Source organism: Stigmatopora argus, chromosome 16 (assembly GCF_051989625.1).
Source record: "Stigmatopora argus isolate UIUO_Sarg chromosome 16, RoL_Sarg_1.0, whole genome shotgun sequence".
Classification (NCBI taxonomy): Eukaryota; Metazoa; Chordata; class Actinopteri; order Syngnathiformes; family Syngnathidae; genus Stigmatopora; species Stigmatopora argus.
This window is the reverse complement of record NC_135402.1, coordinates 6,950,586-6,967,802: the sequence shown is the minus strand read 5'-3', so window position 1 is coordinate 6,967,802 and position 17,217 is coordinate 6,950,586. Positions and strand designations below refer to the sequence as shown.

Genomic DNA, 17,217 nt, shown 5'->3' with positions numbered 1-17,217 from the left:
TTGAAAATCGCAAAGGGAAGTATACTTTTACACGTGCGGAAGTGAGTGGAATAGTAAGCACTGTCACTTGTCGAATTGTTTGCTTCACAACAAATGAAAGAATATATTTTGCTCGCGTCTTTCTATCTTGCATTTGTGCCTCTCAAAACTGGGGCTTGGAATCGTTTTTGGTAAGGTGCGCACATTTAGTTTGCTAGCTTTCTTGCTATCGTATATGTCGACTTGTGTCGAGATGTGCACCCAAACGAAAGCGGCTGCCCGCATGGTGAACATTCCACAGGCAGACATCGATCCCTCCGGGGTGTTTAAATACGTCCTCATCCGAGTCCACAGCAAAGAGAAAGATGACGAAACCGAAGTAGATATCGTCCGTGGATTCGCCTGGGCTGAGTACCACGGTGAGCACTGCCAGTGTGTGACCAATGGAACCATCATAATCAAAACAAATGATCAAACATTTAAATAATTGTATCTCAAGTAGACGTCCAATCCATTTGAAGTGGAAGGGTGGCAGCAAACTGGATGCACTGCCAACCTCCCACCTCCTTAATGGATGGGACGTCTATTGCCGTCAATGGTAGCCGATGGGCTAATGGCAAGTCCTGAATTTCACCAGGCGTCTTTAAAGTTTTATGATTGAAGCTATGCCTTTCGGAATATATACAATACACTGCACATGAAAATGTTGAGTACCAATAAGTAAATAATTGCACTTTGCTACCGACCATGAACAGTGGTACAGAAGAAACAAACATGACCACAAGGCGGCGCCAAAACCCACAAATGGAACAAATGATTAAACTGGGCATGCACTACAGTGAATAATCTCAATAGCATGAGTAGCAGTATTTCATAACTATAATAACCAAAACAACAAATGAGTGCACCTGCTGCATTTAAATAAAAAAAGCATGCAAATGCATAACAGAAAAAGAATACACCTCAACTTCTATCCAGGTGGCTAGTGACTTTTTTTGTGTTCCACAAGTAGCTGGCAGCAGTTTTGTTTACAACCATTTCATTACTTTTGAACATTCAGTATTGCAATCGTTATTGAATTAGAACATCACTTAGTGATGACTTTTACAATCAAAGTGTCAAAACAAACTTACTCCTTTTTGAAGGTACTTTTGTATTTGTAGGACTGCCTATTCACATCTTTGACTTTAATGACAAAAAGCAGCACTCGGTCTTGTATTTATTTCCTAATATATTGTTTTACTATACACACCATTACATAAAATGGCATTTCTTTGCAGCGGATATCTATGATAAGGTTTCTGAGGAGCTGGAAAAAGATGGACTCCTGGACTGTGAGTGTGTCGGAGGAGGAAGGATACAACATGATGCCCAAGCTAAAAAGATCCACGTTTACGGCTACTCTATGGTAGGCTTTCATTTTAACTCAAGCACATACACAAGAACAAACACAATCTCACACACACTATAGCATAGTTAGTCCCCAAGTTCCAACTACTATTTTTTAACTTTTCCTTTCAGGGGTTTGGAAGAGCCAACCATGCAATAACCACTGAAAAACTGAAGGTTCGCTACCCAGACTATGAGGTGACCTGGGATAATGAAGGATACTGAAATGAACTGCTAGCACAATAAAAAAAAAATACATTTATCAGTTACACTTAATGCCATCATAACAGGACATTTTAATTATTAGGTTTTGTAGCAAAATCGTATACCCCATGACTCCTCTACTGTATGATACCATTAATAAAAAAAGAGTCATTTCTCTTAGGTGGCACATTGGGGGTAAGTTGGTTGACTTCATAGTTCAGAAATCAGGACAAAATCCAGGTTTAACCCCGTGGGGAGTTTGCATTTTTGCGCCTGCAAAGTTTTTTTTCAGGCTAGTAAAACTACATGATGAGATATCCTTAGTTTTCACGAAAGCTGTTTAAAATATTAAAACAAGACATGTACTTAATGTGTTGGACAGTTGAGTCCATGTCGATTAAAATTGACACATTATGTAAAATATGTTTCTTAATGTTTAATTTATAGTGAGGTGCATAGATTGTATCAGTGCCGTTATAATTTTGTAAGTTTACATCTCCATGGCTTTAAAACAAGTAACTAAAGTGTCATTTCAATTTTAATTTTGTTCAAATAAAAAATAAAGACATTGGTTAACAATGGATTACAGTTCTTTTTATTAATCCCATTTATTGATGCCCTGAGAGATTGTTCACAACAGTGCAACAAAAAAAAATCCCGTCAGAAATAGCTTGTTTTTCCTCTTTAATAATTGTATGTTAGAATATCATTGACTGATTTCCTGTCCCATGTATCAATAATTGTTGTATTGCCATATTGTGAGCTCACCGTTATTGTGAACCTTATGTCATAAACTGTTTCGTATTATACAGTACAGTAACGACTTTTAATATCATTGAGTTGTCTGTCAGGAGAACTTAAAGTCCAGTCGTTATCTTTAAGTAAGTAAGAAAGATAAGTAAAAGAACATGAGCTGCAGGAGACGAAAGTGAGAACATTTGCTAGATCTTGTTCTGAGCTGCCAATGTGGTGGAAGAGGATCGAGATTCTCAAAATGAGGACACTCATCTTCATATTGGCTTTGTTTCTACATTTGGGTAAGATTTTGGTCAAATTCTTATTATTTTAGTGTGTTTTTATTTTTTTTATTTTTTTAACTTGAGTGAAAGTTGGAAAATCATTTACAGCCATTCAGCATTTTTCACTTGGAGCTAACAGTCATCTTAAAACTCATTTTTTAGCAGATATAGCACTTTTTGTTTTTTTACTGATATTTCTATAGTAATTTTGTCCTGTAAGAGCGACAATAATAATAATACACAACTTCTCTAATTGACAATCTAACATGACATTTGGACATAAGACAGTCTGTTGTGTTGAACAGACTAGAGAGTTGGCTCCAAAAGTATGTACAGTATGCCTGCATTTCCATCAGAATATATTTGTCCAATGTAATCTGCTGATGCATATCCGATTTAGAGACCTTTGGATGATACATGGCATTTTGACTGCATTAAATTGGCAACTTTGTGCCCTTTGAGCCTCTTGCAAAGAACTGTGCTATAAACTGATTGACATGAACATGATAAGAAACCAATGTCAATAAGTTGAAGATGCTCGATGCAAAAATCAATTTTGATTTAAAAATGAAATCTCTCTGAAATGATATATAAATTGCCTAGTACATTTAAAAAGCTGAACAATTCATGATTCTGTTTATTTGCTGTCCAATCAACAACGTCTAATTAATGGAGGTCTTTTTGAGTTCATGTTTTTCTCCTTTATACCATAGCTACTTCTCATCCATGTCTCAGCCCTGAGAAGAGTTGTGACTTTGTGTGTGACTGTTTGGATTGCACTGATGAACAGAACTGTGGTAAGTTCTCAAAATTACTCAGATTTTTTTTTTTTAGTACTGAGCTGGAATTGATGACTTTTGGTTTGGTGTGAGAATTGATCTCCAGTCAATATTAGGCCACAGCTAGGCACTCATTTTTTTTCTAAACCCTTTGATACACAGCACAAGTGTACCCCTTCTAATGCCAACGTTCATGTTATTTAATCCTTAGTGAGTTTATCTTCAGTTTCTCTTGAAAACAACTCCTTTTATTAGTGAATTTGCCAAATATTTTTTACATAGCTTGTTTTGTTGTATTACAGTATCCGCATAAGCCGATACCACACAGCCGAGTGTTGGAATCGATATCGGGGCTAAACATGGTTTCATTGCTTGATTGTGAAGGCTGCATCAGGCAATAGTTAAGAAGGAGTTTAAATTTGAAAATGTTTTATCAAAATTGCTGCCTACAAAAGACATTGAATACGTTTTCTTCAATCTGCAAAGAAGAATTGTATAAATTTTGCGTTTGACGGTGGACAGTAACTCTGCTTATTTCTTTCAAGGCTACAGCGGGAAGGAGTTCCAATGTGATTTTGAGGACACAGGAATGTGTGGATGGAAGGATGAGTCCTCAAATACAGGCTTCAAGTGGGAACGGCGTCAGCGAGGTGACAGGCTGCCAGACAGTGGGCCATCCTCTGACTTTACGAGTGGAACTGCCTCAGGTATCACTAAACGCCATTAGAAGTAACACTTTTATATGCAGTCATGACTTTATTACTCAATCCTTAAGTGGTTTAACTATAAGTAAAATCTAAATCTGTTCCTCCATACATTCACACAGGTTGGTTTATGGGTGTCACGGAGGTCAAGTCCGAAGAGGTCAAAACTGCTGTCCTTATGTCACCAACGATCCAAGCGTCATCACCAACATGTCGCCTTCGTCTCAGATATTTTTTGTGGGACTCGGGTAAGGAGTCGTCATTTTCTCAAAACCTTTTGATTTACAGTGCGAAGGTGATCTGATCACATCACCTCAGGTATAGTAAGTTTATGTGCTGTCTCCATAGGTTTAACTGGACTTGGCTCTTCTCCACTGTCAGCCACTGTCCTTTTAAAAGATTCTCAAAAGGCCATCGTTTGGCGTCCCGAAGCCACAAGTGTCCGAGGGTGGAGGGAGGCCACCATCTTCTTGGGCCGCATTACGTCACCCTTTCAAATCCATCTTAGCTCGGATCGCTTTAACGGGCGCAGAGGAGATGTTGCTGTGGATCACCTAGAGTTTCTGGACTGTGCTTTACCCAGTAAGCACAAACTTTTTTTGGTTATTTTTATGAATACTGCATTAAATGGCTTCATTTGGTTTCCTGTAGTTGGCTGACATTCCAGGGCACACCCCATCCCCTGCCTAAATTAATTTTCGATACATGTATGAAGAAAGGAAATAGGAAAGGCTAGTCATATGTCAAGTGCTGTTCAAAATACTCTGCACAAATTTAAGAACTCACAATTATCACCATAAAGCACCACCAAAGTGAAATGCGATATAACGAAATTGAAACTGGTTTTGTGTTTCATCTAATGTGATTTTCACTGTTTACCTTTAACCCTTGATAGGGCAAGTCACCATTTTTAGTTATTACATTTATTTGTCATTATTATTAATGATTGTTGTATTTTTTAGGCTAAATGAATGAAATCAAAATGAATAAACAACATAAAAATCCACTTTGGTTACAGCCCAAGTATAACACTATAAAGTATTTTTTTCAGTCTTGTAGTATTTAACTCAGCTCAAACGTTTATTCCTCCTTTCAAGTCAAAATTGATTTAATGTCTACTGCCGCCAATGGCTGCCAGTGAGTTAAACATGTGCCTTGTAATTGTTTAAAAAAAAATCTTGTGAAAGGGTTCATTTCCAAAAACACTGTAAAAATGTATACAAAAACAGTTTATTAAGAGTAGAACTATAAAGCTTAACTTAGTTTTTTTCCCCTCACCAATCTGCTTATTTTTACAGTGCCACTACCTGGTAAAGAATGTCCAGCTGAAATGCTGGAATGCAAACGCGGGGGCTGTGTTGACCAAGGTCAGGTATGCGATGGGACTGATGACTGTGGTGATGGGACCGATGAGGAAAACTGTGGTGAGTAATGACAAACAATGGCACACCATTGTAAAATTTCACGTGTTAGGAAATTAGGTTTAGACCATATAGTTTTTGTTCCATTGTTACGAATCTTTGGAATTCTTAATCGGCATATGCAACGATCATCAGTCAAAATCATCATGCTTCATATTTTTGTGTGTGTGCAGAGGGATATCAGCGCTGTGACTTTGAGACTGATGTTTGTGATTGGGACCTCAGGTCCATTTCCAAATTAAAATGGGTCAGGACGAATCAGAAAAACATCACCACCTCAGATCTTCTAAAAGGTCCCGGACGAGATTATTCCCACAACAGCGCATCAGGTACGACTAATTCTAATTTAAAATATGTGACCATAATTTTTGCTCCACTAGATCATGTGCTGCTTCTTAGGTAATCTATAAAAAAAATCAAAATCTTAAAATTTACTGTACTAGTTAAATACCAATTACTTTTCCAGGTCACTTCTTGTATGTCACTGTTCCTGATGGAGGCCTCCTAAAGGATTGGGCAGCTTTCCAAAGTCCTCGTTTAGAACCCACCAATAGCAGTCATCCTTGCAAGGCATGTTCTCTTTCCTAGTTTTTTTAAATTTACTTTTTATATTCATAGTGTGATTTTATTACTGTTCAAACAATACATGTAAAGAAGAACTAATGAAGTACAGTAAAAAAAAAATATATCCACTACAGAATATCATGCAAGGGCATCCCTTTTTATCAATTAATTTAATTTAAGCGACGTCTTGACTTTCTGCTGTAGATGGTTATGTACACACACCAGTTTGGACCAAGATCTGGTGGTTTGACAGTCTTGGTTGCTGATAAGAGAATCTCTCCAGTGTGGAAGCGGGGTGGAGCTCTGGGTGATGTTTGGGTAAAGGCTGAAGTGGAAATTGTCACTAACTCTACTTTTCAAGTGAGTTTGTATTCTAATCCCAGACATGCATAGCAAATATATATGCATTTTCCAATTCATTCCCATCAATTTCTCATTTTAAAGATTCTTATCATGGCAGCAATCAGAGAACTGTCATATGGAGGTATAGCTGTCGACAACATTGTGCTATCTCCTGAATGCCGCCGATCAAACGGTAATGATGAGAAATGTCATTTCTATTATTCCACACCATCAAATTCAAGTAGTCTTCATTTTCATTCTTTTCTTTTAGACACTGTTTGGATAGAAGATATCCCCAAACCTCCCAAGAACCCCTGTACAGTGCCTGAAAAAATGTGTGACTTTCACATCGATTGTAAAGGAGCAGAAGATGAAGCCGTGTGTGGTGAGTTTCTTGAACATGTTTGCTTGAATTTACTATTTGTTATACCTACTTTTCAAAACAAATGTATCACTTTCTTCCCACACCAACTGTAATTTAAATGGGAACACTGTTCCATTCTAATGCATTCATCTGGTATTTAGATTATTGAGTACACACCCTGGGTACTTTTTATTTATTCGTTTTTAGAAGCAACTTCGTTCTGTGATGACATAATCCTACTCTTGTTTGTCTGTTCTTTTTCCCTTGCCTCTATTCCAAGGAGGTACATTCAAGGCCTCTAAGGCAGGGATGGGAAAACCGGTTCTCACGTTTTTTATTTTTTTTATTCCAAACATCTCAGTGCAGAAAGTTTAACCAATGATGTCACTGACAAAACAACCAGCACCTGACTGCACTAAACATAAATACAAACAACATAAAGCTTAACAATTCAATAATATCTGTCTGGTGATTTCCAAAAAGAGATGTTTTGCAGCCTCCACTCTAATTTTTTTATAACTTAAATTATTCCCATGGTTCAAAATGCTGCCCAGGTCAAGCATGAATAATTTTTCAATATTTTCATGCATAAGATAGAAATGGGAGTGTGCTCTGGTTGTTGAATTGTGCCTTGTCTTAGTTGCGTATAACACTGGTTAGCATGACAGAAAACTTGATTAATGATTCCGTATTATGATGATCGTAATGTTATTGTTTGTTTCAAAGGGGACTTCTCATACACTAAAGGCAGCTCTGGCTGGACAGACACAAGTATTGGAGCTCAAGGTTGGGTGCTTCACCAAAATTCCACGGCAAATGGTATAGACTGACAAAGTGATCCTTGGTTTACCCACATATTTGAGTGTAGAAATAAATATATTCTTCACGTCTTTATTTTACCTCAGAAGAGTACTTTTATGTGAAGGAGGCCCGAGGTCAGCAACTGACAGAGGCACAGCTAAGGACCCCGCTCCTGGGCCCCTCTGGACCATCTTGCAGTTTACAATTTGATTTTGCACTGACAGGAAACCCAGCTCACATTGGTACTCTTCATTTATATTTTGTACTGTACCAGATCATGTATCCCTCATCATACTTTTGTACTTTAAAAAATACTATTTATCTGCAGGTGAACTATCAATCAGGGTAATAGACAGCCTATTGGGCGTGATGCCTAAACTGTGGGAGTTCAGTGGAAAGACTGGAATAGGGGAAGATGAGTGGCAACATGCAGAAGTAGCAATTGGAGTCAGGAAACATCGTTTTCAGGTGTAAATATTTGTTTTAAAGTTTAACGGTTATTAATAATCAAACTAGTCACACTATTTATAAAAGTTAAGAAATATTCCACTTTTATGTGAGATTTAATGATGAATCAGAATTGCAGTAGAACCTTTTTAAATGACCATAAAGGCAAATAGATATTTACACGCTCATGTCCAACTGTTTACGTTTTACATATCTTGCTGTTTTGTGTCTTCTTTTCTCCATCAGTTGGCATTGGAATCCCGCGCAGTGAAACTTTGTTCTTGCGTCAAAATTAAAGTAACAAATATTCACTTCAGCGGTTGCCATGCCGACTATCTTCTATCTTCTACAGGTAACTCTTTTCATTAAAATAACCAAACAGAACAAATTTACTTCATTATGTAGCTGTTTTTTTAATTTGTTTTTGTTTATTGGCCAGCACCATCATGCAACTTTGAGGATGGACTGTGTGGGTGGCATCAAGACAACAGTGACAACTTTGACTGGACCCTTCTTGATGGGATGGACCACACCATCGGGTTTGGTATGAGATACATTTGGGAGGGTCACCCTTACTAAGCAGACCTTATGTGTATTTTTAGTCTTTGTTTTAAAAATATCACCTAGACTAAGGTGGAATTAACCCAAAATACAGACTAGCAATTATCTGTATAAATAAAATGTCTGTGTACAAGGCTCAAAAGTTACACAAATGCCAATCCAGGCAAAATTTAAGAAAACAAATGTTTTTTTTTAATTCTTACTTTTTCATGATCCCTTTTGAATGTCTAGGTAAAAGTCTTGTGGTGGACATGTGGAGTTCTTCACTACGGGGTGCAGTTGGACGATTACTGTCATTGCCACTATTACCAGGTCTTACAGATCACTGCCTGACTTTCTTCTACAAAACCTATGGGCCAAACACAGGTGAGGTGCACACCACTAAAAACATCATACATAACACAAAACAACTCTTACATTCACTGTAAAAACCCTCACATTCACCCCAAAAAATCAAACAAACGAAAAAAAATCTCCTCATTTAGAGCCATTCATGTTATCTAGAGCCATGAAATGATATAATTTCCTACACTCTGCTAGGGATGCTAAATGTGAAGTTATTTGATAAACTTGGTTACGAGAAATTACTGTGGACCCGGAGTGGAGCTCATGGAAACATATGGCATGAAGCACAGTGCCCGGTTCCACACCAGCTGACAACCTATCAGGTACACCTTAATCATTTCATAATGGAATTAACAAATGACTTTGCCCTTCATCCTACTTGCTCAACTTTTTACTCCTCCCACAGCTTATGTTTGAGGCTGTACGCTCTGGTTTTGATGGCCAGATGGCCATTGATGATGTGTCACTAGTGGCTCGTCCTTGTTCGGTGCCCAGGTTGTGTTCCTTTGAAGGTCACCAGTGTGGCTATAGAAGCTCTGGTCACATTTATTGGGTCCACAGAAACAGTTACACTTCAACAGAGACGGAACCCAAAACAGATCACACCCTGGAGACAAATCAGGGTAATGAACATTAGCAACATTTGCAAAATATACTTGGATTTTATATTCGAGAAGTATTAAGCAATGTGTTTCTTATTGCAATTATACTTTGCACTGTTGTTGAATATCTCACGCGGCTGCTTTTCTCTGTGGAGGTTTCTACATGATGGTTAAAACTGGGGGAAACAGCCTTCCCGCTGGGGCTACCGCCACCCTTGCGTCCCCTGTTGAACAAGGAACGACTAAAACGAGTTGTCTGAATTTCTGGTATCAATTGAGAGGCGAGAATCCTGGTGAGTTCCTCGAACACGATAGACGTCCCCCAAAAAATTACCAACCAAATCAATGCAAATATGGATTGTTTGCAGGTGTTCTTTCAGTGTTTGTGAAGCCAATCAAGGGTGAAAAAGACAAGATCTTCACTGATAGTCAAAACCAAGGAGACACCTGGCGTCATGCTAGTGGCAATATTAATAGCAACCTTGTGGACTGGCAGGTACAATATGGTGGCATTAAATTTTTTAAAAATATTTTTAAGAAATCATATTAGAGTGAATTTGTAATTTTTTTTTACAGCATATTAAAGAATGATCAAAGTTCAATACATATATAGAACTACAATTCATTTAACGGCACTCTATTTTTCCCCCAAATATGTTTTTTCATGAGCTTTAATGCACCAGTTTTACAATATTTTATGTATTATAGTGTTGTAAAACAACATTAAAAGTAGAGGGTTTTTCTTGTGAAACACTGTAAATATCTGGCCAAAAATATACTCTACTATCTCAGAGTTTATAATATACAAACATGGCCTTTTATATTCTCCAAGTAATTTATAGGAAGCTTTTCTACTGACTTTGTTCTCCAGTTGGAGTTTGAGGTGATCGGGAGAGGTGGCAAAGACACTCATGTTGCAATTGATGATATATTTGTTTCTCCTCATCCATGTGAAAATCAAGGTTTGTGGCTTGAACAACCATCAATGTCCATGTATATTTTACCCTCTATTTGAGGTGGAGTACTTGATTGCAGATTGTTCTTACTTTTTCCCCCCAATTTGACGGTCTCCTAAATTCTTATATTGGCTTAGGTTCAAAGTGCACTCTAGAAAAAGGAAGATGCAGCTGGAGTAACACTCAAAGCATTGAGCAGGATGAACTAGATTGGGAGTTGACGAGTCACGAGACGGAAAAGCACTACCTCACCCCCTTCGAAGACCACACCCTTGGAACAGAGAGAGGTCAACGGTGGAACCAATGAAATCATTCACAATATTCTTACATAAATATCCAAAACAGTGTGTCCCTTTCTCAATGTTCCAATCTCCATCTGCCAGGTCACTTCCTGTTTATTCCAAGTAGCAACCGGACAGAAGCCAATCAAAAAGCTCACCTGCTAAGCCCTCACCTCCCTCCGACTAAAGGCACTTGCTTGAAAATTTGGGCCTACATCCAGTTTCATTGTGAGTTTTTATCAAAAATGTTGATGCCATTGGAGGACGTCTGTGTTCCCTTGACTGCTCTTTTCCTGGATGCTAATGTTTTTAGTGTAAACTTTCAGATTTAAAAGGATTTGTTTACTTACGACCCACATTTTTCTCATGTTTGCAGCAGACAGCCGGCTAAAGGTGTGGACAAGGTCCAAGAGTCTTTTAACAGAGCAGTTGGAGGTGATAGATTATGCAGCACCATGGAGACGTTTTGACATTGACATTGTCTCTACTGAAGAATACCAAGTCAGATTTTTACACGTTGTAAACATTTGAGAAGCCCCATTGCCACGCTGACTACTACTACCCATGCTGTTTTTGTTCCCAGATTGTGATTGAGGGAACAAAGGGTACCTCTGGTGTCTTGGCTCTGGATGACATTGAGTACACCATCGGAGTCAACTGTGCTAATGAAGTCACTGACAGAAGTAAGAAAAGATAGATTTACACTGAAATCTACTTAGAGTTTTAGCAAAATAGCATTTTTTTTACTATAAGTCACACCAGACAAAAAATACACAATAAAGAAGAAAAAATAATATATAAGTCACACTGATGTATAAGTCGCATTTTTGGGAGGGCATTTTTTTTTCATTTTATAAGAAAACAACAACAAACACGAGTTAAAGTAACAATAGTAAAATGGAGAACAACGGCATTTGTTAAAAACAGTTTTTCAGAAAAACAACAAGCTGTCGGTGGTCAGAGAGAAAAAAAATGCATAAGTTGGACTTGACTATAAGTTGCATGCCCACCCATACTAGGAAAAAAGTGTGACTTATAGTCCAGAAAATATTGTAATAATTGTGGTGAATTTTGTTTTTTTAAACAGTTCATCTTTGAAATATATTGTAGTAGGACTTGCATCATATGCCAGTCTTCATATGATATTACTGTAGTAAAAAAGTGGACCCAAAAAGAAACAAAACTAGATTTTTTTGTTGAAGGTGCATGTCCACTTTGTTTTTGTAAATTTTCTTTCCTAAAACTGATCCGTATACCTTTTCCTCCATAGCCTCAACCGAGCCCAGTAATGCAGCAGGGATTGCCGCGTCAGTCATTGTAGTTCTACTACTGCTTAGCACATTGATTGCTCTCTTTATTTTCTACCTGCGAACCCAAAAGATATCCAAGACACTGACCGAGGCATCATCATCACCAACCGAAGCTCAAAGTGGTTTTAGCAACCAAGTTTATGAGGGAGACGTGATGGTGAGTTTGTGTCAAAACTACTAAAAATTGCTTTAATCTAGTAGTTAAAGGACTTTCCATTTGTTTATCTTCTTTCTAGTTTATTTTTTTTAACAGATTGATAATGTTTTCTTATCAACAGGTGGACCATGTGACAATTCCACCAGCAGAAAATGACCCAACGGCAATAGGATTCAACAATGTGTCTGTGAGTGATCTTGGCAACCTATAATTAGTCGTATTTTTAAAGAACAGTACATGCAATATTCACTGTGTGCAGGTCTCTGCTGGTGTCAGAGAGAGGGAGGTGGCATGAGAGTAGAAGCAAGGCAGTCCGGCTTCCTATTAGGGGCCTCATTATATTTAGGCGATATCACAGCAGAAGAACTGCTTGTGTCGACCTTATCACACATGCATGCATGCAATTTAGCCTTGCACCGATACCATTTTGACTTCCGATACCGATTCAGACACTTGACTGAGTGGCATCGGCATCAGCCGATATCACGTTTTAAAACTAAATATATTGAATGTAAAGTAATTCCTATCATAACATGGTCAGACACTGCTTTAAAAAATGGCTGCCATTGTGATATACTGATGGGTCGGAGTTTGGATCTTGGTCAGAGGAAGAACTGATGACCATCTTGCGTAGGTCGACCTGGGGTTGGAAACTAGATCTTGAAAAGTACACAGTGCAAAGCATCGGCACTTATTTTTCCGGAACTTGACGATAGTGATTACATCCTTTTAGTGCGATATCAGTATGGGTGCAACACCAGCACTACTGAAAAACTTTGAGTGATGACAGCTTAATTTGCAAGTAGTGTTTTCAGAGCTAGTGATGGCGTCAGGCAGAGCATTTTATTGCCAGTGGACTGACAGGAATATGTGAATATGTTAGAGTGATGTTTCATGGGTAGAAATCTGTTCAGAAGAGCATGAAGTTAGAAAGCACCTGCCAAAGCACATGGTGTTATAAAAAGGCACTCAAAGTAAGTTCATGGACAAAAGGGTAGAATAACAAAAGTTCGTGAGGCAGAGAAGTGCTTTTCGGAAGTTGGATTATCAACACCAGGAAAAGAAATCTTTCTGTTCTTTGTGCGCAATTCTGAATTGCTACAAAAGCCTTATTAAGGAAGATAAAAGTTGGGTAGGGTGGGAAGTATTGACAAGTTATGAAGAGTTGATGGACATCTTACATGCTTAAATATTATCTGATGATAAAAATATTAAATTGATCAGCATTGGAAATATTCACCGTGTCGTTTTTGACATACCTAGTTTTATTTAGTATGTGAATAAAATGCATTTGATTACTTGTACTCCACCTCAGTCAGCAAAAGGTAGACCAATAATAATGAGGACAAGACGTAAACAAAAAGGATGCATGGGTGGACATGCTCAACCAGGCGTGAAACAAAACTTTGATTTGATTTGTCATGGGAGTTCATGTTCACCTCAGCTAAACCTGTGCACTGTACTGAAAGACTCGTTAATAGTAACATGCCTAATTCTGGTTTTTGAATGGAAGTACTATGTACTAAGTATGTTTTTTCAACATGGTTTCAATATACATCATGTCAGGGAATATTATCTTATTATAGTTTAATGAATGTTAGACTATATTTATGTTATATGTAAGCAAACATTTACAATTTTTTGAAATTCTAATAGAGTACCATTAAAAAAAAGTATTTGCCCCTTCTTAATTTCTTTTTGAAGGTTTCAATTCATCAAAGCAGTAAGCAGATAGATTACTTTTTTTTTGCCCATTAATAAATGAAATAATCATTTAGAAACTATTTTGCATTTCCTTGAGTTGTTTCTGTCTAATATTAAATATGCTTTGATGACTTCAAACTTTAATATGTGAGGTAAATATGCAAAAACAAAATCAAGGAGGCAAATATTTTTCCATGGCACTGCATATTTTTTCATTGCAAATTAAAAATAAAAAGTCAGAGTAGTGGGAAACTTGTATTGACGCGCGCATGCGCACATCCACGCATGCACACGCACACGCACACACAACTGTCCGTCTTTTATGTCACAATTTGTTTGACTGTCATCATTTGTATGCAGTTAAATACCACAAACAGGTTCTGCTCTGTGCTAACAAGAGGCTCATAATTCTAGTCAGCTGAAGTCAAAGCTCAAGAAGTAAGTAAATTGCATGTGTTGTATGAAATACCTTGTATATTTTAACTGAAATGTAATTAGTGCATGTTAAATAGCTATGATATTCCTGCTTGCTGTACTATTATAGGTACAACACAGTGAATACAGTAGTTATCAACATTTATAGGCTATCAATTAAAATATTACCCACTAACCCTGAATAACATCATGCAAGTAAAAAAAATGATAGATAGTAAATGATTTGGATATGGGGGATTTTGTTGTTGTTGAGTTGCTGGCTTTTCTAAATGTAATCCAGAAAATTTGGCAGAAAATAGACTCTTTGACACACAGAAAAGGCAAGTGATACTAAGAGGCATTGAAAATCCATGTATGATTAAATATGTCATTCATATTCTGTGAAAGACTTTGTTGCATTAAAAAGGGGTTTTCTTATTATAACATGCTATTGCAGGACAGAAATCATAGATGAGCATGTCGACAGTTTCGATTAGCTGCGACCTTAACAAGACTGTCCGTGAGCATTTCATGAGGTTACCCCAAGGAGGTAAATGTCTAGTGACTTACATCTGGATTGATGGAAGTGGAGAAGGACTTCGTAACAAAACCCGGACCCTGGATTCTGAACCGAAAAGCATAGATGGCAAGTAACCTGTTTTGTCCTTGGAGTATTTCACACTTTTTTCTAGATTAAGAATACGTTCAACGTGAAGGTCTTACTTTTTAAATCAATGCATTAATTTGATTGCTGAGTATAATTTGTGTGGTAACCTGATTACCCTTAGAAATTCCTGAATGGAACTTTGACGGGTCAAGCACAGACCAATCAGAAGGCTCCAACAGTGACATGTACCTCATCCCAGTGTGCATGTTCAGAGACCCATTCACTCTCGACCCCAACAAATTGGTCCTCTGTGAAGTTTTAAAATACAACCGCCTCCCTGCAGGTACCTTCACTTCTTTTCTTGACCTATGAGACTGCCCAAAATAAGACACGGTATTTGTCACCACTTAGAAACAAACCGTCGCCAAAAATGCAAGAAAGTCATGGACCAGGTTAAAGAGCACGAGATATGGTTTGGCATTGAGCAAGAATACACACTCTTTGGAAGAGATGGTCATCCATTTGGTTGGCCTCAAAATGGATATCCTGCACCACAAGGTACTAAGTATATATAGAACAAAATTATTTCAATATAATTTTTACAAAAAGAAAATTACTTGACAAACCCTTTTCCTTTTCAACATGAAACTTAGATACTAAATACTACAACTGTACTGCACCAGCATCTGGAACAACTATACTATAACTATACTAACTATAATGCAATACCAACCTAACTTCATAACATTATTAGCATTTAATTATTGCTTCCAAAAGTAAAGATTTAATTATCCTTTGCTTCCAAAACTACTTGACATCTCGGACAATCCCAAAAGTAGATAGATTTTTTTTGTTTTCTCTTAAGGTCCCTACTATTGTGGTGTGGGCGCAAACAAAACGATTGGACGGGACATTGTAGAGTGTCATTACAAAGCATGTCTCTATGCTGGGATCAAAATTTTTGGGACAAATGCTGAAGTTATGCCATCTCAGGCAAGTGGAGAAAAAAAAACATGAATTGCATTATCGGTGGAATTATTTCTTGCTATAGTTAGATGTTTTCCTTGTTTCATTATCTTTATCTTTGAACTTTAGTGGGAGTTCCAGGTCGGTCCCTGCGAAGGTATTGAAATGGGAGATCAACTATGGATTGCTCGCTTCCTGTTGCACCGTATATGTGAGGATTTTGGGGTTATTGCAACTCTGGACCCCAAGCCAGTGAAGGGAAACTGGAATGGTACAGGTGGTCACACCAATGTCAGCACCAAAAAGATGAGGGAAGAAGGAGGTTTCCAGTAAGTAAACAGTTCAATAAAAATTGATATTGTTCTTAATTAGAACATCCCCTGCAGAATGGAAATGTTCCAGGAAAAATTATTTGTATTTTTTCATACAGTATCCATTTAGCTCTAATACAGAGATGATCAAATTTACTCGTGGGAGAGAATTTATTGTAACCCCCGCCTCCTCAGCTTTCTCCTGAAATGTCATCACGTCTTTTGTACTTTTTGATGGCAGATACATTGAGGAGGCTATCGAGAAGCTGGGGAAAAGACACACGGAACACATTCAGGTGTATGACCCACGTGGCGGTCTGGACAACATGAGACGCCTCACCGGTTATCTTGAGACCTCCAGCATCACTGAATTCTCTGCGGGAATTGCCAACAGAGGTGCTAGCATCCGCATTCCTCGTCAGGTGGGTCAAGATAAAAAGGGCTACTTTGAAGATCGTCGCCCCGCATCAAACTGTGACCCCTACCTTGTGACCGAGGCTATCGCAAGAACCTGCCTCCTTGATGAGGATGAAGACAAGTCCGCTTAGATAAAAGGACTAGACAGTCTATCCTAGCTCTGCGCTGTAATGCATATATAAATGTATGTTAGTCCAATTGAAGAAGTTTATGCATGTTCACTTCAATGGGAATTTAGTTTTCAAAACTTAAATATACACTTTCATTTGATCAGGCCAACTGCGGTCTTTTTCTTTCACCTTGCTGCTGCACACTGGGATCCTTTTGATGAAAAAATGTTTCTTTGTCACTCTGGATTAAATTTATAGGTTTGTACACCATACAGACAACTCCCATTTAGGAGTTGTGTTTCTTCATTGGAGTACTGTGGATATATTGAGATCTAATGGAAGAATTTCCCTTTCATTTAGAACAGTTCAAGCATAAAATGTCCCCACCCAAATTAATTATAATTCACATCATTGGAGCAAGACATCAGTTTCTCCACGTCTCGATCGCAGGTTTACCAAAATC

The 17,217-nt window shown here is 37.8% G+C and overlaps 3 protein-coding genes across 3 annotated transcripts; all 3 read left to right on the top strand.

Annotated features, from left to right (window-relative positions):
- The first annotated feature begins 51 nt into the window (after positions 1-51).
- phpt1 (phosphohistidine phosphatase 1) lies at positions 52-1,759 on the top strand. Its single transcript, XM_077622547.1, has 3 exons — positions 52-398; positions 1,260-1,387; positions 1,501-1,759. The coding sequence occupies exons 1-3, from the start codon at positions 215-217 to the stop codon at positions 1,591-1,593; spliced, it is 405 nt and encodes a 134-aa protein (XP_077478673.1). The 5' UTR covers positions 52-214; the 3' UTR covers positions 1,594-1,759.
- A 481-nt stretch (positions 1,760-2,240) lies between these two features.
- Positions 2,241-14,366, top strand: mamdc4 (MAM domain containing 4). The gene is made up of 29 exons (XM_077622545.1): positions 2,241-2,609; positions 3,305-3,388; positions 3,916-4,077; positions 4,197-4,322; positions 4,423-4,656; positions 5,373-5,498; positions 5,669-5,824; positions 5,962-6,065; positions 6,264-6,419; positions 6,504-6,594; positions 6,673-6,786; positions 7,492-7,584; positions 7,671-7,808; positions 7,895-8,034; positions 8,260-8,365; positions 8,453-8,557; positions 8,806-8,940; positions 9,115-9,242; positions 9,326-9,542; positions 9,677-9,814; positions 9,890-10,017; positions 10,393-10,483; positions 10,615-10,764; positions 10,861-10,986; positions 11,135-11,259; positions 11,342-11,441; positions 12,029-12,225; positions 12,347-12,412; positions 14,290-14,366. Exons 1-29 carry the CDS (start codon positions 2,537-2,539, stop codon positions 14,335-14,337), a joined length of 3,657 nt encoding a protein of 1,218 aa, XP_077478671.1. The 5' UTR covers positions 2,241-2,536; the 3' UTR covers positions 14,338-14,366.
- Positions 14,367-14,814: 448 nt separating this feature from the next.
- On the top strand, positions 14,815-17,017 carry LOC144090767 (glutamine synthetase-like). Its single transcript, XM_077622548.1, has 6 exons — positions 14,815-14,989; positions 15,132-15,293; positions 15,362-15,508; positions 15,816-15,943; positions 16,046-16,245; positions 16,469-17,017. The coding sequence occupies exons 1-6, from the start codon at positions 14,815-14,817 to the stop codon at positions 16,773-16,775; spliced, it is 1,119 nt and encodes a 372-aa protein (XP_077478674.1). The 3' UTR covers positions 16,776-17,017.
- Positions 17,018-17,217: the final 200 nt, after the last annotated feature.